Raw genomic sequence first — 21476 nt, 5'->3', positions numbered from 1 at the left:
TTTCATGTAGAGTAAGTTTGGGAGTTGGGTCATGGGCATATGCCGATTTCCTTCCTTGCTTTCAATATCATGCATCAAAGTAGATAACTGAATGGCATCGTGTTTTTGTCTTAAGTGCAGTAGCTTCCTGGCCTTGTGATACAGAACTCCTTTTCTAGAAAGATTAATTCGTAAATCCAGGCCCTTAATGGTTATACGTTTAGCATTGTGGAAAGTATAGTCAATGTATTCACACTCCCAGAGTCCCTTTGTATTTGTTAATCATCAATCTGTTACTTACTCCCTAACACACGCAAATTTTAAAGTTCATTAATAAGTATAAAAGCAACATGAATCTGGTCTCTTAGCACCCTGCTGTTACAGTGATGAACTTAATCCAATAATGAAATGCTCTGTGAGTAGAGCACCACCACCTTGGATTCAAAATGCATATTTCCAGTTGGCTGCTGGTGCCTGCCGTTGTTCTCTCTCTTCTCTCTTCCCCCAGCCCTGTTCCCTTGGGATCATCAGACCATTTTCCAGCAAGGAGATTCCATTCGAAAGGAGCCCATAGGTGCTCGAGTTTCCAAGTCCAGAGTCAGGGGAGTTGGTTAAAAACGGCCACTCATTTGCCTCTCTTTCTCAGCAGCGATGAAACATAGGCAGATGCTGCCGGCAGATTTCCTGCTAGGTTTCTGGTTATTCTTATGGGACTTGTGGATCAAGAAAATATGGTAGACCCACCCTGTTGACACTGGGCAGACGAGGTTGGAGCACAGATGGGAAGCCGCAGAGCTGAATGCATTTTCCTTTTTTAAAAGTTCATGGTGCAGAAGATGGAAATCACTAGTCAGGGCAACGTTCACTGTTGCCATCCTGTTAGCCCATCTGTCTTGGCTTTTGTGGAGGTTGGTAAAATGGTCTTTCAATTATGGCTTACAGGGTGGAGACATAAGAAAAAACACTGTGGTTCTTAGCAGTGTCAAGAAATTTAGTTTGGATGGCTGTAGCTGAACTGGAGCCTCAAACTCATCATCATCACATTGAGCGCTCTGTCACAGACTGGCTCTGGGGCACATTCTCAAAGAATGCACTAGCTATCAGATGTAGTTGACAGACCTTTCTTCCCAAAGGTTAGGCCCTGAAAGGATTAGTGCCCTGAATGACTAAATTTTAACGGCATTGTAGAGCAGAATGAACTAAGAATGGTGGCTTCAGCCACTTCTGTTTAAAGATTCTGTTCAGCTTCAGTGACATGGCATGGTAAAAAAATGTCACAATCTGCAAGTAGTCTTGGAGCCTTCCCGCCCCCATCCCTCTAAAATCTCCCTTGCACACACACACATTTAAATGTCCTTGCTACCTCTGGCCTCAGCACACATACAGCAGAGAGTTATTTTAGTCCCAGTGCCTGGAGCGTGCTACTTGCCGAACAGGCAAAGATTTCCCGAGAATATAATGGCTGAGTGAAGGATTTTGTGTCAGGGATTGCCAAGAAGAGAGATGCTTGTCTTGGTGGCGGCTGCCACAAACCCAGGCCTGTGCCTCTGACTGCCCTGTAATTCTGAGCTCGGCTGGCATTCTTCCTCTCTAATTTTCTGTGTCTGGAACTGTCCAGAGAGGAGTAATCATCTTGGGGGGGGGGGGTTTGCGAGGGAGGGGGGGTGCCCAAATATCTGGAAGAAGAAACTCAAAATCAAAATACTGCTTATCATGACATGGCAAGAATGGTTAAAAAACTGTGGGTATTGTAGTACATTCGGCAGCATATATGTCTCTATTGAAGTAGGCGGAAGTTGTTTGAAAGTACGTTTTGAGGTTGTTCGTGTAGTTGGCCTCGGCAGTACTGCCCTCGCCGAATTTGCTTTATTGCCAGGGAATGAAGGGCAACTGAAGGCTTCCATAAAATGCTTGTCTGGTCCAATGCAATTAATTCTATTCTGAAAAGCTGGCTCTCCCCAAGCCATATTTCAAAGTGCGTTTGAGACTTTCTTTGGCTTCTATGCAGTTTGCTGTGCAGTGCGAGAGGACTGTGGTTTGAGGAAGGTGATGTCTATGAAATCCCTTCCCACTCACAAAAGCAGCCCCTCTTTTCTTTGGATTCCAGCTCTTCATTTTTGAATCGACAAATACAAGTTTCATTCCTTGCAGCTTCCATATTTCCTCTCTTAGCAGCTCAAAGCTTAAAACACATTTTTTAAAAAATGAAGGAATCTTCAAACCTTGTAGTATCAATGTCAGTAGTAGTAGTTTATTGTATATAGCCATTGGCCATCACGGATTTGGTAAAACCACAGGAAACAACAGATAAAGCCTTAGTGGTTAAAACAATTTAAAACATATCAAGCTACAATAACCTGTCATTGCCATTTACAGAAAACACAAGTTTTATAGAGCCCTCCTGCACATTCTGGAAACAGTGCCATGAATTCTGTTTCTCTGGAAGGGATCATTACTTAATAGCCTGTTTGTAACATGCTTTTTAAAAAAAAACCTACTGCAATGGACTTGCCATTGGACCCATTTAAAAACGATATGAGCTGGTGATGTTTTCTGTGCAATCCAGAGCTGTATGAAACTGCCTGTGAGCCATACTGTTTGCTATCTACTTGTGAAACTCTGCACATGGCCCATCTTGCAGGTAGTTGGCATCACTGTCCTGGGGTAGTTATGCTGTGACACCCCCCCCCCCAATTTAGATTTTAGAAGCTTTAGCGCAAGCACCTCTTGGAGGATATACTTTTGACTGCAAGCTAACAAAGCACATTAGAGGAGACAGTAGCCCAGCAAGATTTTCTTTGGTGGGTTGATTAGGAACAAGGAACAGAGGTAGGTGGAGTCTGTTTTTCCTCCCTCAGTAGCAAGTGTATGAAATCTGTACAAGTGGCCGTTGTCTGCTGGATGGTGGTCCCATGAATTGATTCATATGCAAAATCAATTCAGTAGGACCTTCGTGGTTGTTTTTCCCTATTGTCCTTCCCAGCTGTGCCTATGTCAGAATCTTGGTTCTTATTAACACATGGAATAACAGGAGGTGGTGGCAGCTACAAGCATAGACAGCTTCAAGAGGGGACTGAATAAGCATATGGAGCAGAGGTCCATAAGTGACTGTTGGCCACAGGGTATTGATGGAACTCTGTCTGGGGCTGTGATGCTCTGTATTCTTGGTGCTTGGGGGGCCACAGTGGGTGGGCTTCTAGTGTCCTGGCCTCACTGATGAACCTCCTGATGGTGCCTGGTTGTGATTGTTTTTTTGGCCACTGTGTGACCCAGAGTGTTGAATTGGATGGGTCATTGGCCTGATCTAACATGGCTTCTCGTATGTTCTTATGTTGGTTCGTTCTTTGAACAATTCTTAGCAAGCTTCCTCCATTGTTGACTTGTGTCTCTTTCTCTCTCTTTAAAGTCAACTCCATTACATTTGGCTGCAGGCTACAACAGAGTTCGGATAGTTCAGCTTTTGCTTCAGCATGGTGCGGATGTCCATGCAAAAGATAAAGGGTACGTATGGCTGCATAACGAATGTTCTGGCTTTCATGGCTGTCAGGTTTTCCCTCCCATCCTCATCAGTATGAATTTAACATAGCAAAACAGACTTATTTTCATTAGTGGGGATGATATGAGTCAAATATAATTTTAAGTAAATTGTAATTGATGCTGACTTGGATATACAAAATGTTCTTCAGAAACAATCCTTTCCTTTGGCAAAGGAATGCTCTATAATTACCTGTTCTTATTACTGAAAATTAGATAACCGTTTAAAAAAAACCTATTCATTTTTTCATATTTTGTAGTGGGCTCGTGCCCCTCCATAACGCATGTTCTTATGGACATTATGAAGTTACAGAGTTGCTGTTGAAGGTAAGTTTAATGAGAAAACACTTTCAAAATGAATGCATTGCATGTTATAAGTTAGCAACAATGAGGATTTCCATGTTGGCTTCATCAAAGTGCTTCACATATGGGTCTTAAAGGTTGCCGGCTCCAGGTTGGGAAATGCCTGTATATTTTGGAGGTGGAGCCTGAGGAGGGTGGTGTTTGTTGAGGGGAGAGGTTTCAGTGGGGTATAGTGACGTAGAGTCCTCCTTCCAGTGTCAATTTTCTCCAGGTGAACTGATCTCTGTCACCTAGAAATCAGTCATAATCCCAGGAGATCTCCAGCCACCACCTGGAGGTTAGCAACCTTAGTTATCCTAATAATCTTTTTTTTAAGCTATATTCAGGCCATACAAAGAAGTGTTGATGGCTGGCCTGCATTCAGATAAGAAGCACCTGACCTCCATCCTCTTAGGGTTCAGCCTTCCTAGAAACAGACCTACTAGGAAAAGCGATTGGGGGAAGAAGCAAGAACCTGCAGGTGTAGAAGGACCAAAAGTGTTCTTCTCGGTCAGTTGAAATAGCAAGATCCAGTTCCAACCTGTCGACATTGTAGAGAGCCATTGCTTCCTTACATGTGTCAGAGAGAGATGTTTTCCACAGGGGAACAGGTTTGTGTAGTTTCCCTCTTGCTTCTGTAGCTACTCGTACATCACAGCAGTGACAGGGCTTCCACATGGCAGGCTTTCCATGGTAGTTCTCCCCTCCCTTTAATTGGTGGTTTAGTTGATATTGTATCAACATCCTACTGTGCCAAAATATCTTATTAGGTTCTCTGAAGTCCTAGCTTTTGTTTTTATCCCACTGCTTCCATATAAGCCCAAAAGAAAAGGGGTTTAATAAATTACTTTAAAAAAAATGGAAACTGGGAATTTGGGAAACATAATGCAGATTTTGGTATACCAGAAAAGGGAAAATGAAAAACCCTCTGCAGAAAGAAAAAGAAAGGGTCACCATGGTGGAAACAGCTGCTGTGTGGACAGGACTCTGAAGATCCAAACTTTCCCACCCGTACAACAACCATCCAGGCTTTGCTGATAATCTTTCCCAAAACCTGGGAGCAAAGCAGGTTTGGGAAAAATTGGAGAAAAGCAGCTGAAACCAAGGTAGGTGCATTAATTTGGGGAAGGAAGAAAAAAACTATTTCCTAACAGTGTCAAACTCAGGGCAAATAAAAGGTAGGTAAAGGCAAGCATCGGGTCATTACTGACACATGGAGTGACGTCACATTAGGACGTTTTCACGGCACACTTTTTACAGCGTGCTTTGCCATTGCCTCCCCCAGTCATCTACACTTTAACCGTAGCAAGCTGGGTACTAATTTTACCAGCCTTGGAAGGATGGAAGGCTGAGTCAACCTCAAGCCGGCTACCTGAACACGGCTTCTGCCAGGAGAACTGCAGTACTTCAGCTTACTGCTCTGCACTATGGGGCTCCTCCAGGGCAAATAACACCCAGAATGTTTTTAGGTATTTCTTTCCACTTAATCTGATGTATGGGTTTCCTAGGGCACAGTTCAAAGCATATGTTGCCCATAAAACCCTAAATGTCTTGGGGACAGTATATCTGAAGGACCTCCTCCTCCCATACTGTCCAGCTAAGGTCTTTCCCACAAGCCCTGCTCTTTGTTCCTCCGCCGCCATCAGAGGTGAGGCAGGTGGCAGCCAGAAACGGGACTTTTACAGTAGTGACACCTGGCTAATGGAATTCCTTTCCCCATGAGGTTTGTGTTGCCCTCTCTTAGGCACCAGATGAAAACATTTCTGTTCACCCAGGCTTTTATTTAAGGTATTGGTCCTTTAGCATCATTATGTAATGTGCTTTCACTCTGAAGACTGTTGTTTTAAACTGCTTGATGAGCTATATTTTTATGCTCTGGCTGGGTGTTCAATTCTGGATTTTAACTAATAACCTTTAATGCTTTATGGTTTTACATATTGTGTTCCGTTTTGTACGTCCCTTAGGCAAATCCCCCAGATAGGCAGGGAACGAACAGGGGTGTTCACTCAAGGGAACGGCCCATGCAAGAGGTCACAAAGAATCATGTATGAAACTCATGACTGGCATGTTGTCCGTGACACAGCATTAACTAACACATGTGTCAGAGCAGTCTAAGAGCCAGTTTCGCTAGATCATTGGGACTGCTGAAGCCTGAGTTTACCATTTTAGTTGTTAATTAAAATGGGCAAAAATATTAATCCTGGTGCACACTTGTAAAGTAAGATGGCATTATCCCCATATTGCAGGTGGGGAGGGATGGTGGCTCAGTGGTAGAGCATCTGCTTGGTAAGCAGAAGGTCCCAGGTTCAATTCCTGGCACCTCCCAACTAAAAAGGGTCCAGGCAAGTAGGCATGAAAAACCTCAGCTTGAGACCCTGGAGAGCCGCTGCCAGTCTGAGTAGACAATAGTGACTTTGATGGACCCAGGGTCTGATTCACTGTAAGGCAGCTTCATGTGTTCATGTGCTGGAAGTCTTGCTCTAGGCCACCCAGTGGGGCTCTTTAATGAAGATGAGACCTGCGCTGGAAACTTAACACATCTAGCTCTTTACTGCTGTGTTATGCCAGCTCGTACTGAAGTAATTTGTTCTCAGGAAGATAACGATCTTGCCAATCTCTCAGTGCTGAATCTAGGTTCTCAGTATGCACTCATAGCGATGACTCCAGAACACATTCTTGCTATTGAGTGCTTTAGCAAATGGAATTATTCTAATGGCATTGTTGAAATATCAGTTCATTCCTGTCTGAGATTTCATTAGAGGATAATGAAATCTTATTCTGTTACATGCTGCACTTAATTGGAAAAATGAGATTACACAGCGAACATGTGAACTTTATTAATCCTTGCATTCTCTCCTTATTTAGCATGGAGCCTGTGTTAATGCGATGGATCTCTGGCAGTTCACTCCCTTACACGAAGCGGCTTCCAAGAATCGTGTGGAAGTTTGTTCTCTGTTACTCAGCCATGGCGCGGATCCAACTTTGGTCAACTGTCATGGCAAAAGCGCCATTGATATGGCCCCAACACCTGAGCTCAAGGAGAGGCTCACATGTAGGTATTTCTAGAGGGTAACGTGTTCCCCTCCAGAGAGGGCTGTAAGGTGTGCCACTATTCTGTGGCAGTGCAGCAATACCTGACATGATTGGCTACACTCACTTTAATATAAAACACCCCCCCCCACACACACACACAAAACATTTACCTTTATGCTTGCAAAGCTATCCCCCCAATTTTCAGACTTTATTGATGTTAAACAAGATACAACACAATATTACTGGGAAGAAGGGAAGTGGAGCAGTAAGTTATCAAACCAAAAAGGCTTCGTATAGAGTACGGTATGCAGATATTACATAGAAAACGATCAATTATTGCAACTTAGATTATGAAATATTTTGGTATTTCCAGAGTGGCGGGGAAATTGGGCCTACCAGAGAAGTAGCGGCAGAGAGAGTGGGGGCCACCAGAGGGGGCCCTCCACCCGAATTTTTTTTTCCGTGGCCCCCCCCAACTAAAAGTTTCTGGCTACAGACCTGGGTTGGAATACTTTCCTTATGAAGAAAGGTTAAAGCGCTCAGCCCAATAACTATTCTTTTACCTTCACCAGCTTCATTCTAGTGACGCAAGTTGGATAGTGAAGTATATAGAACTAAGTCTTCCGTCCCCACCCCCCTTAAGCTCATGGTCATTTTCTAAATTTAACATTGTGTAAGTCTGACAGGCTCATGAATATTTTGTGCATCCTCCCCTGCAGATGAATTCAAAGGACATTCGTTACTACAAGCCGCAAGAGAAGCCGACTTGGCCAAAGTAAAGAAGACACTTGCCTTGGAGGTCATTAATTTCAAGCAGCCGCAGTCCCACGAGACAGCACTGGTGAGATCATGGAGTTGCTTGGTTTGCTTTAGGCAGCACTTGAGGCTGTGTATACATAATGGTTGCTGAAGCGGGCCGTGATTAGACTGGTTCCTTCAGGTTAAATGTAGTTCAGCCCTTTTGTGAATCTAACTTGATGCGTAACTTGTCTCTTTAGCTAAGGGAACTGCTGTAGAAAATGAAATTGGAGCAACAACCATAACTCCCTCCCTGTTGCATATCCATGAACTTTCTTTGGACCCCAGCCTTGCATCCAGAAAAAAATCAGTTACTTGTTCTGTACTAAACTTGGAATATACTGACTGGTTGCGGGCCCTATCTGTTACTTCAATATCCCGTTCAGTATCTTTTCCCGCCTTAGGCTTGACTGTGTTCACAGAGTGCCGTTTCATTTGCAGCATTGTTCCGTGGCATCTCTTCACCCCAAGCGGAAGCAAGTCACAGAGTTATTGCTTCGGAAAGGGGCCAACGTGAACGAGAAGAACAAAGAGTACGTGGATTCTTTCATTCGGCAGCCTTTGCACTGAGGTGCAGTGAGGCCCTGTTCTCAAAGCTGTTTGTTTGTGTCTCTTTTTTAAAAATCCAGTTTCATGACACCTTTGCACGTGGCCGCTGAACGAGCGCACAATGACGTGATGGAAGTTCTGCATAAGCATGGAGCGAAGGTAAGTATTGGACTGCGCTTTAAGAACATAAGAAGAGCCCTGTTGGATCAGACCAGTGGTCCGTCTAGTCCAGCATCCTTTTCCTAACAGTGTACAGTCAGTTTCTCTGGGAGTCCAATAACAGAGGATAGAACCCAAGGCCTTCCCCTGATGTTGCCTCCTGGCACTGGTATTCAGAGGTTTACTGCCTCTGAATGTGGAGGTTCCCTGGGTAGTAGCTAGTAATAGCCCTATCCTTCATGAATCTGTCTAATCCCCTTCCAAAGCTGTCTGAGCTTCATCACATTCTCTAGCAGCGAATTCCACATTTTAATCACTTGCTGTGTAATGCCTGCCCTGATTCTAATATCCATCAGCTTCTTTGGATGCCCTTGAGTTCTACTATTTTGAAAGAGGGAGGAAAATTTCTCTTTGTCAACTCTCTCCACCCTAAGCATAATTTTACATACCTCCGTTACATACCCTCCCTCCCCCCCAAGTCATGTCTTTTCTATTCTGAAAAGTCCCAGGCTCGTAAGCCTGTCCTTATAAGGAAGGTGCATTAACCTCCATCATCTTGGTTGCCCTCTTCTGTACTTTCTCCAGCTCCACAATGTCCTTTTTGAGGTACGGTGACCAGAACTGCACACAGTATTTCAAATGAGACTGCACCATAGATCTATACAGGATCATTATAATAACAGCTGTTTTATTTTCAGTCTCTTTCCTGATAAACCCTAATGTAGAGTTTGCCTTTTTCACTGCTGCAGCACAGTGAGTTGACGCTTTCATTGACACTTCCATTGCTATGACCCCAAGATTTTTTCCCCTCTCAGCCTCAGCAAGTTCAGACCCTATTAGCCTAATCTTGAAGCTGGGATTTTTTATTCCAATGTACTTCATTTTACACTTACCAACACTGAATTTTATCTGCCACATCGTTGCCCGCACACCCAAATTGTGGAAATTCTCCAGGAGCCCTTCAGATCAGCCCTGGTTTTCACCTTCCTGAATAATTTTCTGTCATCTCCGAACTTTGAATGTGGCTTGTGCATAATCGTGTGGCTTATGCCCAAATGTATGACAATTGGAGAAGCTTGATCGTTCCAGGATTAGTGTTGGCTTCTGGATGATACGATTGAATGTAGTTGCTGTTGTTATTGAATATATGTAGGCTCTGATAGGTGGAAAAAGTAATTTCCAGATGTTCCCTAGTTGTTCAGAGTGACTTGTGAACAGATAGATGTGTCTATCTTGAGTTGCCTTTTTAAAGGTTGCTTTTAAAGGTTAAATATTCATTTGATGTGTTCAGTATGCTTGGCAAAGCCTGTATTAGCTTTGATCAATTTTTCTGGAATACAGTAGTTCTGCTTGTGTCAGTGTCTTTCTAGGTTTTCTTAGTTAGCCTTGGTGTGAAGCATGACATCACAAGTTAGGTTCACACAAGCAGTTTGCAGCTCCCATCATGCTGAGGTTGGGGCAGTGAGCTAGCAAGAGCAGTGGTGTCGCCTGCATTTGTCACACCTTTGTGTCTTGCCTGGCATTCAGATTTCCAAAGACGGATTTCAGAGCTTGGCACATTGTGGCCTTGCTGTGCAGGTAGAATGCCTGAATGCCTACCTTTCTTGCGTGTGTTCCAGTCAGTAGTGGTGCTGCAATCAGAATGTTGCTTATGATAGCTAAAGGTCTCTGGATGTGTGTGCGCATGTGTTAAATGCCATCAGGTTGCTTCTGACTTACGGTGACCCTCTGAATTAATGATCTCCAAAATATCTTTATTGTTAGCAGCCTTGCTCAGATCTTGCAAACTGAGGGTCATGGTTTCCTTTATCTAATCAGCCCATATCATGTTAGATCTTCCTCTCCTCCTGCTTCCTTCCACGTTTTCTAGCATTATGGTCATTTTCAGTGACACTTGCGTTCTCACATGTAACCAAAGCCTCAGTTTAGTAAATTTAGCTTCCAGGGAGTTAGACTTGATTTGAACTAGCTCACCTATTTTTCATTTTGTCAGAACATGGAATCCATAAAACTCCTCCAACACCGCATTTCAAAGGAGTCAACTTCCTTCCTGTTGGTTTTCTTCATTGTCCAGCTTTCACACCCAAACATAGTAATGAGGATTGTGGAATACTGTGTCATGAATTAACTTGAACTTTATTGCTAGCAACACATCCTTCCACTTAAGAATAATTTCTTGCTGGGTGCATGTACTAGGTTATAAACAATGTTTGCTTTAAGCTGCAGAGTTTTGCGAGCAAAAATTCTGCTTTGTGAGCTACTGGCATTAATGTTGTGAGCTACTGCATAAATTAGTGTGCTCTGGGGTCATCCTTCCTGAGCTAAGACAAAAATATGTGAGCTGGAGGCTAAAAATTTGTGAGCTAGCTCACGCTAACTAAGCTTAGAGGGAACACTGGTTATAACATAGATGTGTGTGTGTGTGTGTGCACACTTACACCTTTTAAAAAGGAGCATTGTTTGCAAAGATGACACGGGCGAATTCTTGGCACTGAGATTACTTTTACTGACTGTATCCATCATTTCCTTTGAAATGTCCTTAAAGGGCATAGGTACAGATTCATAATCTGTAAATGTTACACCTTGTTGCTAGATAACTTGAGAATATTATTCTAGCTCATCTCTCCTGTGGTTGCTTCCATTGACATAAACGTCAGGCTGTATTTTTTGGAGTTGTGTGAATTCATTTTTCTTTCGGTAATTTAGATCAGGATAAGTAAGGCAGGTATGTCTCTATATTGAGTATAGACTTGTTTGGTTATGGTCTGTTTGGGTGCACTATTTGATTTCCATTTTCTTCTTTTAAAAAATCCAGACTGGCCATAAAGATCTTGAGTTTGCTTTTATGGTAGGCATGGGGAACCATCTCACTTCTTAGCAGACTGTGATAATGAGCCTCTGAAAGCTGAATTATACCTCTGGTTTTGTGTGTACCTGATTCTTTGTCTTCATTTTCTCTTTGTGAGAAGATGAATGGGCCACAAGCCAGCATCCTGGTTTAGGTGTTCGCTTTATTATCTGAAATTAACTGTTCCTAGAACTTGAAGTGAGAAAATCCTCAGAACGCTCCACAAAAGGCTGTATTTTTTGGGATGTCGTCAGCCTGCCAAAATCAGTCAGATGAGCTGAAGGCCCAGGCATACCTGGGTTCCAGGGGCCTTGACTGAACAAACAGCCCATGCAGGTGCTGCTGCTGACAGCATGGAGCTGTTGAATTGGCTCCCCTCTTTTTTTTGGGGGGGGGGGGAAGTTTGCAGCCCTCGGTGAGGTTTCTTAAAGGAGGTCACACAGCAGAGGAGCGTCCAAACCGAGGTATCTCGGAGCATCCTGCCGTCAATGAGACTGAATTCATAGGAATGCACAAGGCTGCACTGTACAGAAGGGTTGCATAAAACATGCAAAAGCAGTAAAGCGCCAGTTTAAGAGATGCGAGATGAAACTTCATACACTATTAATCAAAGCATTGTTGATGTAAGACAGGTGTGCTTTAATTTAGGAGCCTTGTTATATAGCAGCGCTGTTCTCCGGATCTCTGGCGCGCTGACTTCCTTCCAAGCCGATTTTAATAGCATCATAAAATACATCGATACAGAGAATCAGGAGCATAGTATGCCATGTTCTAGAATTCTGAGCCAGCTGTTATCTTTTTCGGCTACTTTACTGTGGGGACGCATTTCAGAAACGAGTCTTTGCACTCACTCGAAGAGTGAAATGGTTACATAATGGTTCATTCAGGCTGTTAATTAAAATGACTTTCCCAATTGCCTTCTAGTAAGGTACCTACATGCTGGCAACTGGAGCTTTGCCTGCCCATTCAAATAACACATCTGTTCATTGGCTGCCAGGCTTCCTAAAAGCCTGGCGCTCTGAATATTTAATTATAACGGGGGCATTTGAGCCCAGGCAACTTCAGAGTAAGTGGGGCTGTCACTGTGAGAAGGTTTTGGCCTATATTGTCTTGTGTAAAAAAAAGAAAATGACCATTTAATATGGACAAAATATGTTAATCTTAAAAATAAAAAACGTTTGAAAGATTTTAGTCCAAAATTTGCAGAAACATAAACATGTTTCAATATTTTATTGGTTGCAGCTACTCTAAAGAGCCAGTTTGATGTAGTGGCTAAGTGCGCAGATTCTTATCCAGAACTGGGTTTGATAGATAGATAGATAGATAGATAGATAGATAGATAGATAGATAGATAGATAGATAGATAGATAGATAGATGAATTTATTGTCATTGTTCTCAACAAAAAGAGAGCAACGAAATGAGGTGCTCTTCCACAAACATACCAACACATCAAACACACATATTCATAAACCATTTAAATACATCTAAAACCATTAAACCATTTAAACCATTAAAACCATTTAAATACATCTAAAACGGATAAACATTCATAAAACCATTAAAACCATTTAAACCATTAAATAAACATTCATAAAACCATTAAACATTCATAAAACCATTAAAACCATTTAAACCATTAAATACATCTAAAACAGATAATCCTTCATAACCCTGCATTTAACCTAACCACAGCACTTGGATAGAAACTGTCCTTAAATCTGTTTGTCCTAGCCTTCAACACTCTATATCGTCTACCTGACGGTAAGATCTCAAAAAGCAAATGGCCCAGATGTGTATGGTCCCTTAGGATCATTTGTATCTTCCTTTTACATGCCATATTATACAGATCCACCAATGAGGGGAGAGAGCATCCACAAATCTTTTGTGCTCTTCTCGTCACTCTTTGGAGCACCCTTCTCTCTGCTTCCGTGCAGCTCCCAAACCACGCGCAGAGGCAATAAGATAAAATGCTCTCAATGGAACTACGATAAAAGGCAACCAGCAGACTCCCTGACAGTTGTAGTGATCTTAAGAGTCTTAAGTAGTATAGTCGTTGCTGGGCCTTCTTCTCTAGAGCTAAAGTATTTGCCCCCCATGTTAGATCCTGTTTCATGGTAATTCCCAGAAACTTCCATTCTGTCACCTGTTCTCCATTCTGTCACCTGTTTGATTCCCCACTCCTCCACTTGCAGCTGCTGAAATGGCCTTGGGTCAGCCATAGCTCTCACAGAACTGTCCTTCAAAGGGCAGCTTCTGGGAGAACTCTCTCAGCCTCACCTACCTCACAGGGTGTCTGCTGTGGAGGAGGAAGGTAAAGGAGATTGTAAGCCACTCTGAGATTCGGAGTGTAGGGCAGGGTATAAATCCAATATCATCATCTTCTAAAGATTGGTGTGAAGAAATTCACATTTAAGAACAGATAGTTCAGCTGGAAAAAAAATCTTGTAAGTCTTTCTTTCCTGGTTAGCCAAGCTGAGGGAGGATAAGGGAATGTGGTCTACAGTCCTGCCTAGAGGGAATGACCAGTTCAATTTATAAGGCTCTTTCTCGTTTGTGCATCTGAATTTTTCTTCCTTGTCCCTAAATCAGACTTGGAAACTGCAGAACAGCAGGCTGCCTGGTGTGTAACATGTGACCCCCATCTTACACCCCACCCCCTTCCTGTCTTCTGGATCAGGAAAAACAAAACATCATCTTAGGAAACCTTAACTCAATGGCAGTCCCAGGACTGACCTCACATCCCTAGTTTTTGAAAGCAGTGGTGGGCTGAGAATCATCAAAAAAGAAGGTAGATTATTTAGGGCTGCAAATTAACCTTAAGCTCAGTTCAGCCTTTGTGATCTGGTCTGTTCTGTCTACCTTCTGTTCTGTCCTTTGGGTCCTCACCTGCTGCTGTGCTTTGCCATTGGCTGCCTCCTTGCCGACAGGCAGATCTCGGGGCCTTGTGATTTCCCTCCCTTTCCTGGGAAAGGGCAACACAAGGCAGTTAAGGATGGAATGTTTGAAGTTAAAAAGAAAATACATAAAAGACTTTGCTGCCCAACTTTTTGTGTTGTAGTCTTGGGACCTAATATTTGAACCTAAAACCCAGGTTCAAAGGTATGCCTTCAACAAGTTATGTGAAAGAATTGGTCCACACGGGGGAGCCCAGCAGTGTTAAATAGAGCATTGCTTTTGTTCAAGCATGATGTACGCAAGGTGCCAACTTGGGTTGAGCATCACTTTGAAGCGCAGCTCCTGCTGCCTTCAGCACTGATGCTTTCATGGTCCTGTCTCCAGATACTCCTCAGCAGATTTCTGGCAAACTTTCCAGTCAAAGAGAATCTGCCATAAAAAGAGAATGCTGCTTTCAGTTAGATCCCTGTTTTCATTACAGCGGTTTGCTGTACATGCCTGGAGATACTTTCAGCTCTGAAGGTATCCTGATGTGGTGTACATCCCTTTTCCAACTCCAAAAGAGGGTATATGAATGCAGGAATGTATGCACCAGCTCCTGCCCTACTTGCTCAGCCCGAACTGACAGTCAAAACGAACGTTTCCACAATCCTGACTTCTCATATACAACAGGAAAGGAAGGAAAGGTCCCCTGTGCAAGCACCAGTCGTTTCCGACTCTAGGGTGACGTTGCTTTCACGACATTTTCACAGCAGACTTTTTACAGGGTGGTTTGCCATTGCCTTCCCCAGACATCTACACTTTCCTCCCAGAAAGCTGGGTACTCCTTTTATTGACCTTGGAAGGATGGAAGGCTGAGTCAACCTCGAGCCGGCTACCTGAAAACCCAGCTTCAACCGGGGATCAAACTCAGGTCGTGAGTAGGGATGTACAAAAAAAAATTCAATAGTACACGGATTCAGAAATATACGGGGGGAAAAATACAGAATCTCGTATATTTCTGAATTCCGTAGTCGGAATAGCCGCATATACGGTAGCTGAGCGGCTATTTCCAGATATACGGCCCCATTATACCCTATGGGCCATTGAAATCAATGGCAAATAGGGTATATTTGAAGCCGCCTGAAGGGGAGGGGGTTTGATGGAAAGCCCCCAAATTTGCAGGGGACTCTCCCCTACAAACCCCCCGTCCCAAAAAGATTGGGCCAACCAGAAGTCTAAAAACAGAACCAAAACAAAGCCATAAGTATTACTATAACCCATTAAATGGTGCAAAAATTACATAATAGATCCCAGTTTCAGCAGGTAAATGTTTAGAAAGCAACAGAAAACATTCTTTAAGAGGGGCATGTTAGCAAGCAAACATTCCATAGAGGTCTGCAACATGGCTTGAATTACAGGGGTCAACGTGGCTTGAATTGCAGGGGTCAAATATATGAATGTAGATATATTTGTCTGTCACCCTTTTATTAGGTCCCCTCCCCCAAGGATGTGATAGGCTTTGGCCTTTGTACATTGGCAGAAGCTATTACTTCATGTAGAGGGCTCAGTGGCTGCTAATTTCCAAATCATGCTGGATGATCTGGCCATGTTTTATTTGTCGTCATCATCAGGTGTATGATCAAAACTTGGAGGCAGAGCCTGCGGTACATAATCCAGTAAATAGGCTTTATGGTTGATCAGTCATTGCCTGAGGTCCACAAGGGCTGGATCGGCCATCTTGAGAATTGTCTGTGTTAGGCAAAAGGCCTGCAGGAAGTTGCTTCCTGGTCCTCTCTCCTTTCCCATGTGTTTGTTTTTAGGCAAGTAGGGCCAGTGTTGGGAGAACGTGAGAGAGGATGTGGGCTTTACTCTAGATACCTGGTAGATGCCTGTGGGCTTTTCTCCAGATGCCTCCCTTTCCACATTGGTCCCTTTGATGTGCAATTGCTAATATGAGTGTATGTATGTGGATGGGCTAGTAAATATTATGTATAGCTGGTAATTTCTGGTTTTAGGCTCATTTGCTAGATTGCTGTAAGGAACTTAATGAATGGAGGTGCAGGGTAGTTTTCACCACAAGTTGGGGATGTACCCATGAAGCTGTCTTATACTGGATCAGACCCTTGGTCCATCAAAATCAGTTTTGCCTGCTCAGGCCAGCAGTGGATATGCAGAGTCTTGGGCACTTCACATCACTTACTGCTAGAATCTTCAGCTAGAGATGGTGAGGATTGAACCTGGGACCTTCTGCATTCCAGGCAGATGCTTTGTTGCTGAGCCATAGCTCTCCCTGTTGTATCTTCTACTTTTCTTTCTTGATGGGCTGCTTCCAAAATGTTCCTCAGGTGCTAAGCTGAGCTGTTGCAGATGTGTTCTTGGTGGAACACAAGAATTTAAAAAGCACTGAGTCTTGCCATACAGTAGAGAATGCTGAATTAAAATATGCGTACACTGAACAACTGCATACATCCATTTGATTTTCACCAATGTGCAATTTTTTTAAAGGGAAAGGCTAGGAGTGTAGATAAAACGGAAGGGTAGTGGGGAATATTTGACAAGGTGGTTTTAAAACGAGCGCTAAACAGTAACTGCTACAAGCAGGCTAGGAAGGAAGCATGAAAAAAAGTGGTCACAATCGATGCCTCTTTGAAACTGATAGCCCTGTCATTGTTAAAGCTGACAGAACTCCTTCCTTCTGTAGGGCAGTTCAGAACTGCTTTGCCTTCTGCTGTAAAGCAGTAGAGCATGTGAGTTGGAGGCTGGCTACCCCAAATGTCCTTCAGAGGCATGCCATTCAGCCCTCCCCCACTGATGAGGAAGGCTTGGGACTGGCTGCCAGTCCTAGACCTGAGGCTTTTTTTGAACAGGAATGCACAGGAACGTAGTTCCGACTGGCTTGGTGTCATAGGGTGTGGCCTAATGTGCAAATGAGTTCCTGCTGGGCTTTTTCTACAAAAAGCCCTGCGTAAAACAATGGTGACATTAGGGGTGTGGCCTAATATGCAAACGAGTTCTTTGCTTTTTTTCCCCCCTACCAAAAAAACCTTGACAAGGGAGTATATAAGGGTTCCTGAAGACAGAAGAAGAAAAAACTTCTTTTCCCTCTCCCATTCTTCCTCCTACTCAGAGCCAGAGAGCGATCATGATTTAAATGTGCATGATTTGCAATTGAAAGGCATAGTGATCTGGCTTAATGGTGCATTGTTCTTCATGCTGGAAGTCTTCTGTAAAATATTACCTTTTACACAGGCACCTGTGTGCATATTCCTGATTTACTGAAATGCACTGGCTTGGGCTTTGTATAGGAAGCTGTGCTGTTGCTGATCTGCAGCTCTTATTTAAGCCCAGACCGACCTCTTGTCCTGCATAATGCCCATCTTACTTTAAAAGTTTCCTTCCCCCCCCTCCATTCCCCCTTCCTAGATCCACAGTAACTTTTTGGTCCCTGTGGCAATATTCTTAGCACGTATTTGAGATTTTCATTCTTGGGGGTGGGGAGGATAGCTATTCATCATTGGCTCCCCATACAGAAAACTGTTATATTTCATAGACTGGGAAAGCAAATTGCAATTCATCTGTAACTTAAAGATGACTGATTTTAATAGCTTGAAAATGTAATGCTGCGGTTGCCTACTTTATTCTCTCCCTCTCGCTGAGAGCGAGCGCTTTTCCTTAGGGAACGCAGAGAGTCCTGGTGTTCAGTTTGGATTCTGCTGCATTTCCGTTGCATAAAAATGCCTCATACTGCCTTTTGGAAAGATCTGTTTGTGCTGCATGCTGTGCTTCCATACTTTCTGGCCTCCTTATATATCGTTGAGCATCATTTCGCTGCTGCTTGAATATTCCACTTTTGCTGGAGGGCGGGAGATTGCAGGATAAATAATGAGGCCATAGACAGAATTTTGGGAAGCTGTAATTAGCTTTCTCGTGAACAGCCGCTCTGAGTGAAATGCTCCTCGATTTAACCTTTTTCTTCCATGTTTTTAAAAAGATATATTGATCGGTTACTTTGAGTTTTTGTCACCCTTTGAGAATCACTAATGGCAATTTTCTTCTAAGTGGTCTTCAGGTAATAATTTACACCTGACCGGTTTCCCTTATGTCTAATAGGGGTTTGCTCACTCATGTCTATTTTTATTTGCCAGAGACTGGCATTTAAGGATGATTTATCTTCCATTTGCACTTCCAAGCATGTATTTAACTGTGAAGCGAAGATTGTGGTTTTTTTAACCCGCCGTAACCGTTTCAGCCGTCACATCCTTCACGTGAAATCCCCTCAAATAATAAATGGAAGGTTTTAATTGGCCCTGTATTATCCTGTGGTGTTAATGTTTCAGCACAGTAGGAGGCGTAATTAAATTATGGTGCTGCAGAGCTCCCTTTTGCTCGATTCCACACACACAACCTGCCACCACACACAGAAGAGACAGGGCTCAGTCGCTTTGCCACACAGAATGGCCTACCGTTCTGCCCATTCCTGAATCTCCTCTGTCTCTTCTGTCCCGCCAGATGAATGCACTGGACACCCTGGGCCAAACGGCTTTGCACAGGGCTGCCATGGCCGGGCACCTGCAAACCTGTCGCCTCCTGCTGAGCTACGGCTCCGACCCTTCCATCATCTCCCTGCAAGGCTTCACAGCGGCACAGATGGGCAATGAAGCTGTGCAGCAGATACTCAACGGTGGGTATGGTATTAGTTAAATCCGGGTGGAGGGCAGCAAGGGGAGGAGGCCGCAGCTCAGCGGCAGGGTATCCTCCAGGCATACTGAAGATTCCATGTGCATAACCACCTGTGTGAAGCTGCCTTTTACTGATTCAGGCCATTGGTCCATCAAGGTCTTTGTTGTCTGCTCATACCATGAGCAGCTCTCCAGGGTCTCAGCACCCACTGCTAAGTCCTTTTAACTGGAGAGGCCAGGATTGAACTTGAGGCCTTCTGTGTGCAAAGCAAAGACACTTCCACTGAGCTACGGCTCCTCTGCATTCATTTCCCTGTATCCCCATTTAAGAGGATCAGGGGAAAAGGTGATGTGAAGGGCCCCTGCCTGGGACCCGGGAGATCCACTGTCCATCAGCATAGATCAGGGGTGGCCGAACCGGCTTAGTTTGGAGAGCCACTTTGGTGTTGTGGTTATGTGTGAGGACTCTTATCTGGAAAAACCGGGTTTGATTCCCCACTCCTCCACTTACAGCTGCTGGAATGGCCTTGGGTTAGCCATCGCTATTGCAGGAGTTGTCCTTGAAAGGGCAGCTGCTGTGAGAGCCCTCTCAGCCTCAACCACCTCACAGGGTTCTTTTGTGGGGGGGGGGGGGAGAAGATATAGGAGATTGAAAGCTGCTCTGAGGCTCTGATTCCTAGAGAAGGGAAGGGTATAAATCTGCAGTCTTCTTCTTAACATAAGAGCCACACAGAATAAATGTCATATGTTTGAGAGCCATAAGACATGAACGTCAGATGAGGGAGGGAAGGGGAAGGAAGATAGATTGGGGGAGGGAGAGGTGAAAAGAAAGCAACTTTTAATTTTAAATGCATTCTCCAATTTGCCAGCTGGCTTGGCTTGGAGAAGTGAGTTAAAGAGACAAATGTCTTCTCCAAGCTGGCCAAAGGGGCGGTGGGGCTTCGAGAGCCACACAAATATATGTGCAAGCGTCACATGTGGTTCCCAAGCCGCAGTTTGACCACCTTGGCATAGACAATACTGACCTTGATGAACTAAGGGTCTGATTCAGTGTAAGGCAATGTCATGTGTTCAAGGGATAAAGAAGGATGAAAGTGGTGCTGAGAAAAGCAGCACTGAAGCATCGTCCGCGTTGGCAACAAGGTGTTGAAAATCAACCCAGAAGGAACTTTTGAAAACCATGAAAATGAACACAAATGGCCAAACAGTGTCTGTGCAGTGCTGTGAATGTTTTTCATTGTGTAATTCTATCAGTACTTCTGATCGTTCACTGACCCACCCACCTCGGAGCTTTGCTATTTATCAAATTTCTGTTTCCTCTTCCACTTGTAACCATCTTGCCCATCAGGTGTCATAAATTAAAGTCTGTTAGCTGCGTTAGCTGCAGGGGTCCTAGAAGTACAAATCACCTGGCCTAATCAGGCATATAAGACTGGAGCGATTTAAGAGCTAGAAAGCAGGGAAATGCAACAGGGAGAAGATTCTGCTCAGGATTCTGCCCCGACCCTTCCTTCTGGGTTACAACACAAGTCCAGCAGAAACATTTTGTAGAAACTGAAGTATGCCCAACCAAAGCGAGAGACCTGGAAACTTTTTTGGGGGGGTGGGTTCTGAATTCACCGAAAAAGCTGTTATATCAAGGTTTTGCAGTGAAAGATAAGGAAGACAATATAGTATTAAAGCAAGGGGTTTAGTGTATGTTTGTGTGTGATCCTTTTTAGATATCAGATCCAGATAAATAGTTTATTGGAACTGATTATAAAGAGATGTTTTCCTGCCTTGTAACTCAGTTGTCAGTGATGGTGTTGGTGACTGGGAGGATTTTCTCAGTTTTACATTTCTTTGTTTCATGTCTTTTAAATTTTCTTGCTGTTTCAATTTCACACTCGATGGGTGGGATTCAGAGACGTACAGTTGGAGCCAGATGTGCAGGGGGAAGAGGAGTTCTATTGCTTTTCTGTTGCGCTCTCTGCCCCCCCCTCCAAAGCATCTTCTGATACAGCTAGATGGACAGAATCTGTGTGTTTATTTTGGTGCTGAAAGATGGAAACACCATTGGCTGTCTAGCTCTTCCGTAGATGGCTTCCTGCCTTGCCAGTGGGTGTACTGAAATGCTTGAGCAGCTGCCTGGGCCACCCTTTAAGGCTGTAGCTGTGAGCTCACAAGCAGAAGTTTCCTGGTGACCTCATACTTTGCGGCCCTTACCATCTGGGTTCGACGTGGCTTTAGAAACTGAGTTCAAATTCACCTAGATTTAATCTTGATTTTTAAAAAAATAATATCTTTTTTTTGTCAAGTAAATATTGATTATACTCAACTTCCCCAAGCACCAAGAAGCAATCTCGAAGCTCCAGTCTTACAGCTTAAGAACATAAGAGAAGCCATGTTGGAGCACGCCAATGGCCATCCAGTCCAACACTTGTGTCACACATTGGCCAAACCCCCCCATGCCATCAAGAGGTCCATCAGTGGGCCTAGAAGCCCTTCCACTGTGCCCCCCCCAACACAAGAATACAGAGCATCACTGCCCCAGACAGAGTTCCAACAATTCGCTGTGGATAATAGCCACTGATGGACCTATATTCCATATGCTTATCCAATCCCCTCTTGAAGCTGGCTATGCTTGTAGCTGCCGCCGTCTCCAGTGGCAGTGAATTCCATGCGTGAATCACCCTTT

At 43.9% G+C, this 21476-nt stretch overlaps 1 protein-coding gene across 1 annotated transcript in view; it reads left to right on the top strand.

The window, feature by feature from the left end:
* The window catches only part of TNKS (tankyrase), a 116963-nt gene that overhangs the window by 55270 nt on the left and 40217 nt on the right, over positions 1-21476 (top strand). Inside the window, exons 6-12 of the mRNA XM_060236955.1 lie at positions 3386-3480; positions 3774-3840; positions 6721-6907; positions 7608-7729; positions 8128-8219; positions 8316-8394; positions 18630-18801. Of these exons, the coding sequence (XP_060092938.1) occupies positions 3386-3480; positions 3774-3840; positions 6721-6907; positions 7608-7729; positions 8128-8219; positions 8316-8394; positions 18630-18801 (814 nt within the window). The remainder of the gene's footprint in view (positions 1-3385; positions 3481-3773; positions 3841-6720; positions 6908-7607; positions 7730-8127; positions 8220-8315; positions 8395-18629; positions 18802-21476) is intronic.

The sequence above is a fragment of the Heteronotia binoei genome, chromosome 4, assembly GCF_032191835.1.
Source record: "Heteronotia binoei isolate CCM8104 ecotype False Entrance Well chromosome 4, APGP_CSIRO_Hbin_v1, whole genome shotgun sequence".
In the NCBI taxonomy this organism is placed as follows: domain Eukaryota; kingdom Metazoa; phylum Chordata; class Lepidosauria; order Squamata; family Gekkonidae; genus Heteronotia; species Heteronotia binoei.
The sequence above is the reverse complement of the archived record's forward strand: the minus strand, read 5'-3'. Positions and strand labels throughout refer to the sequence as shown.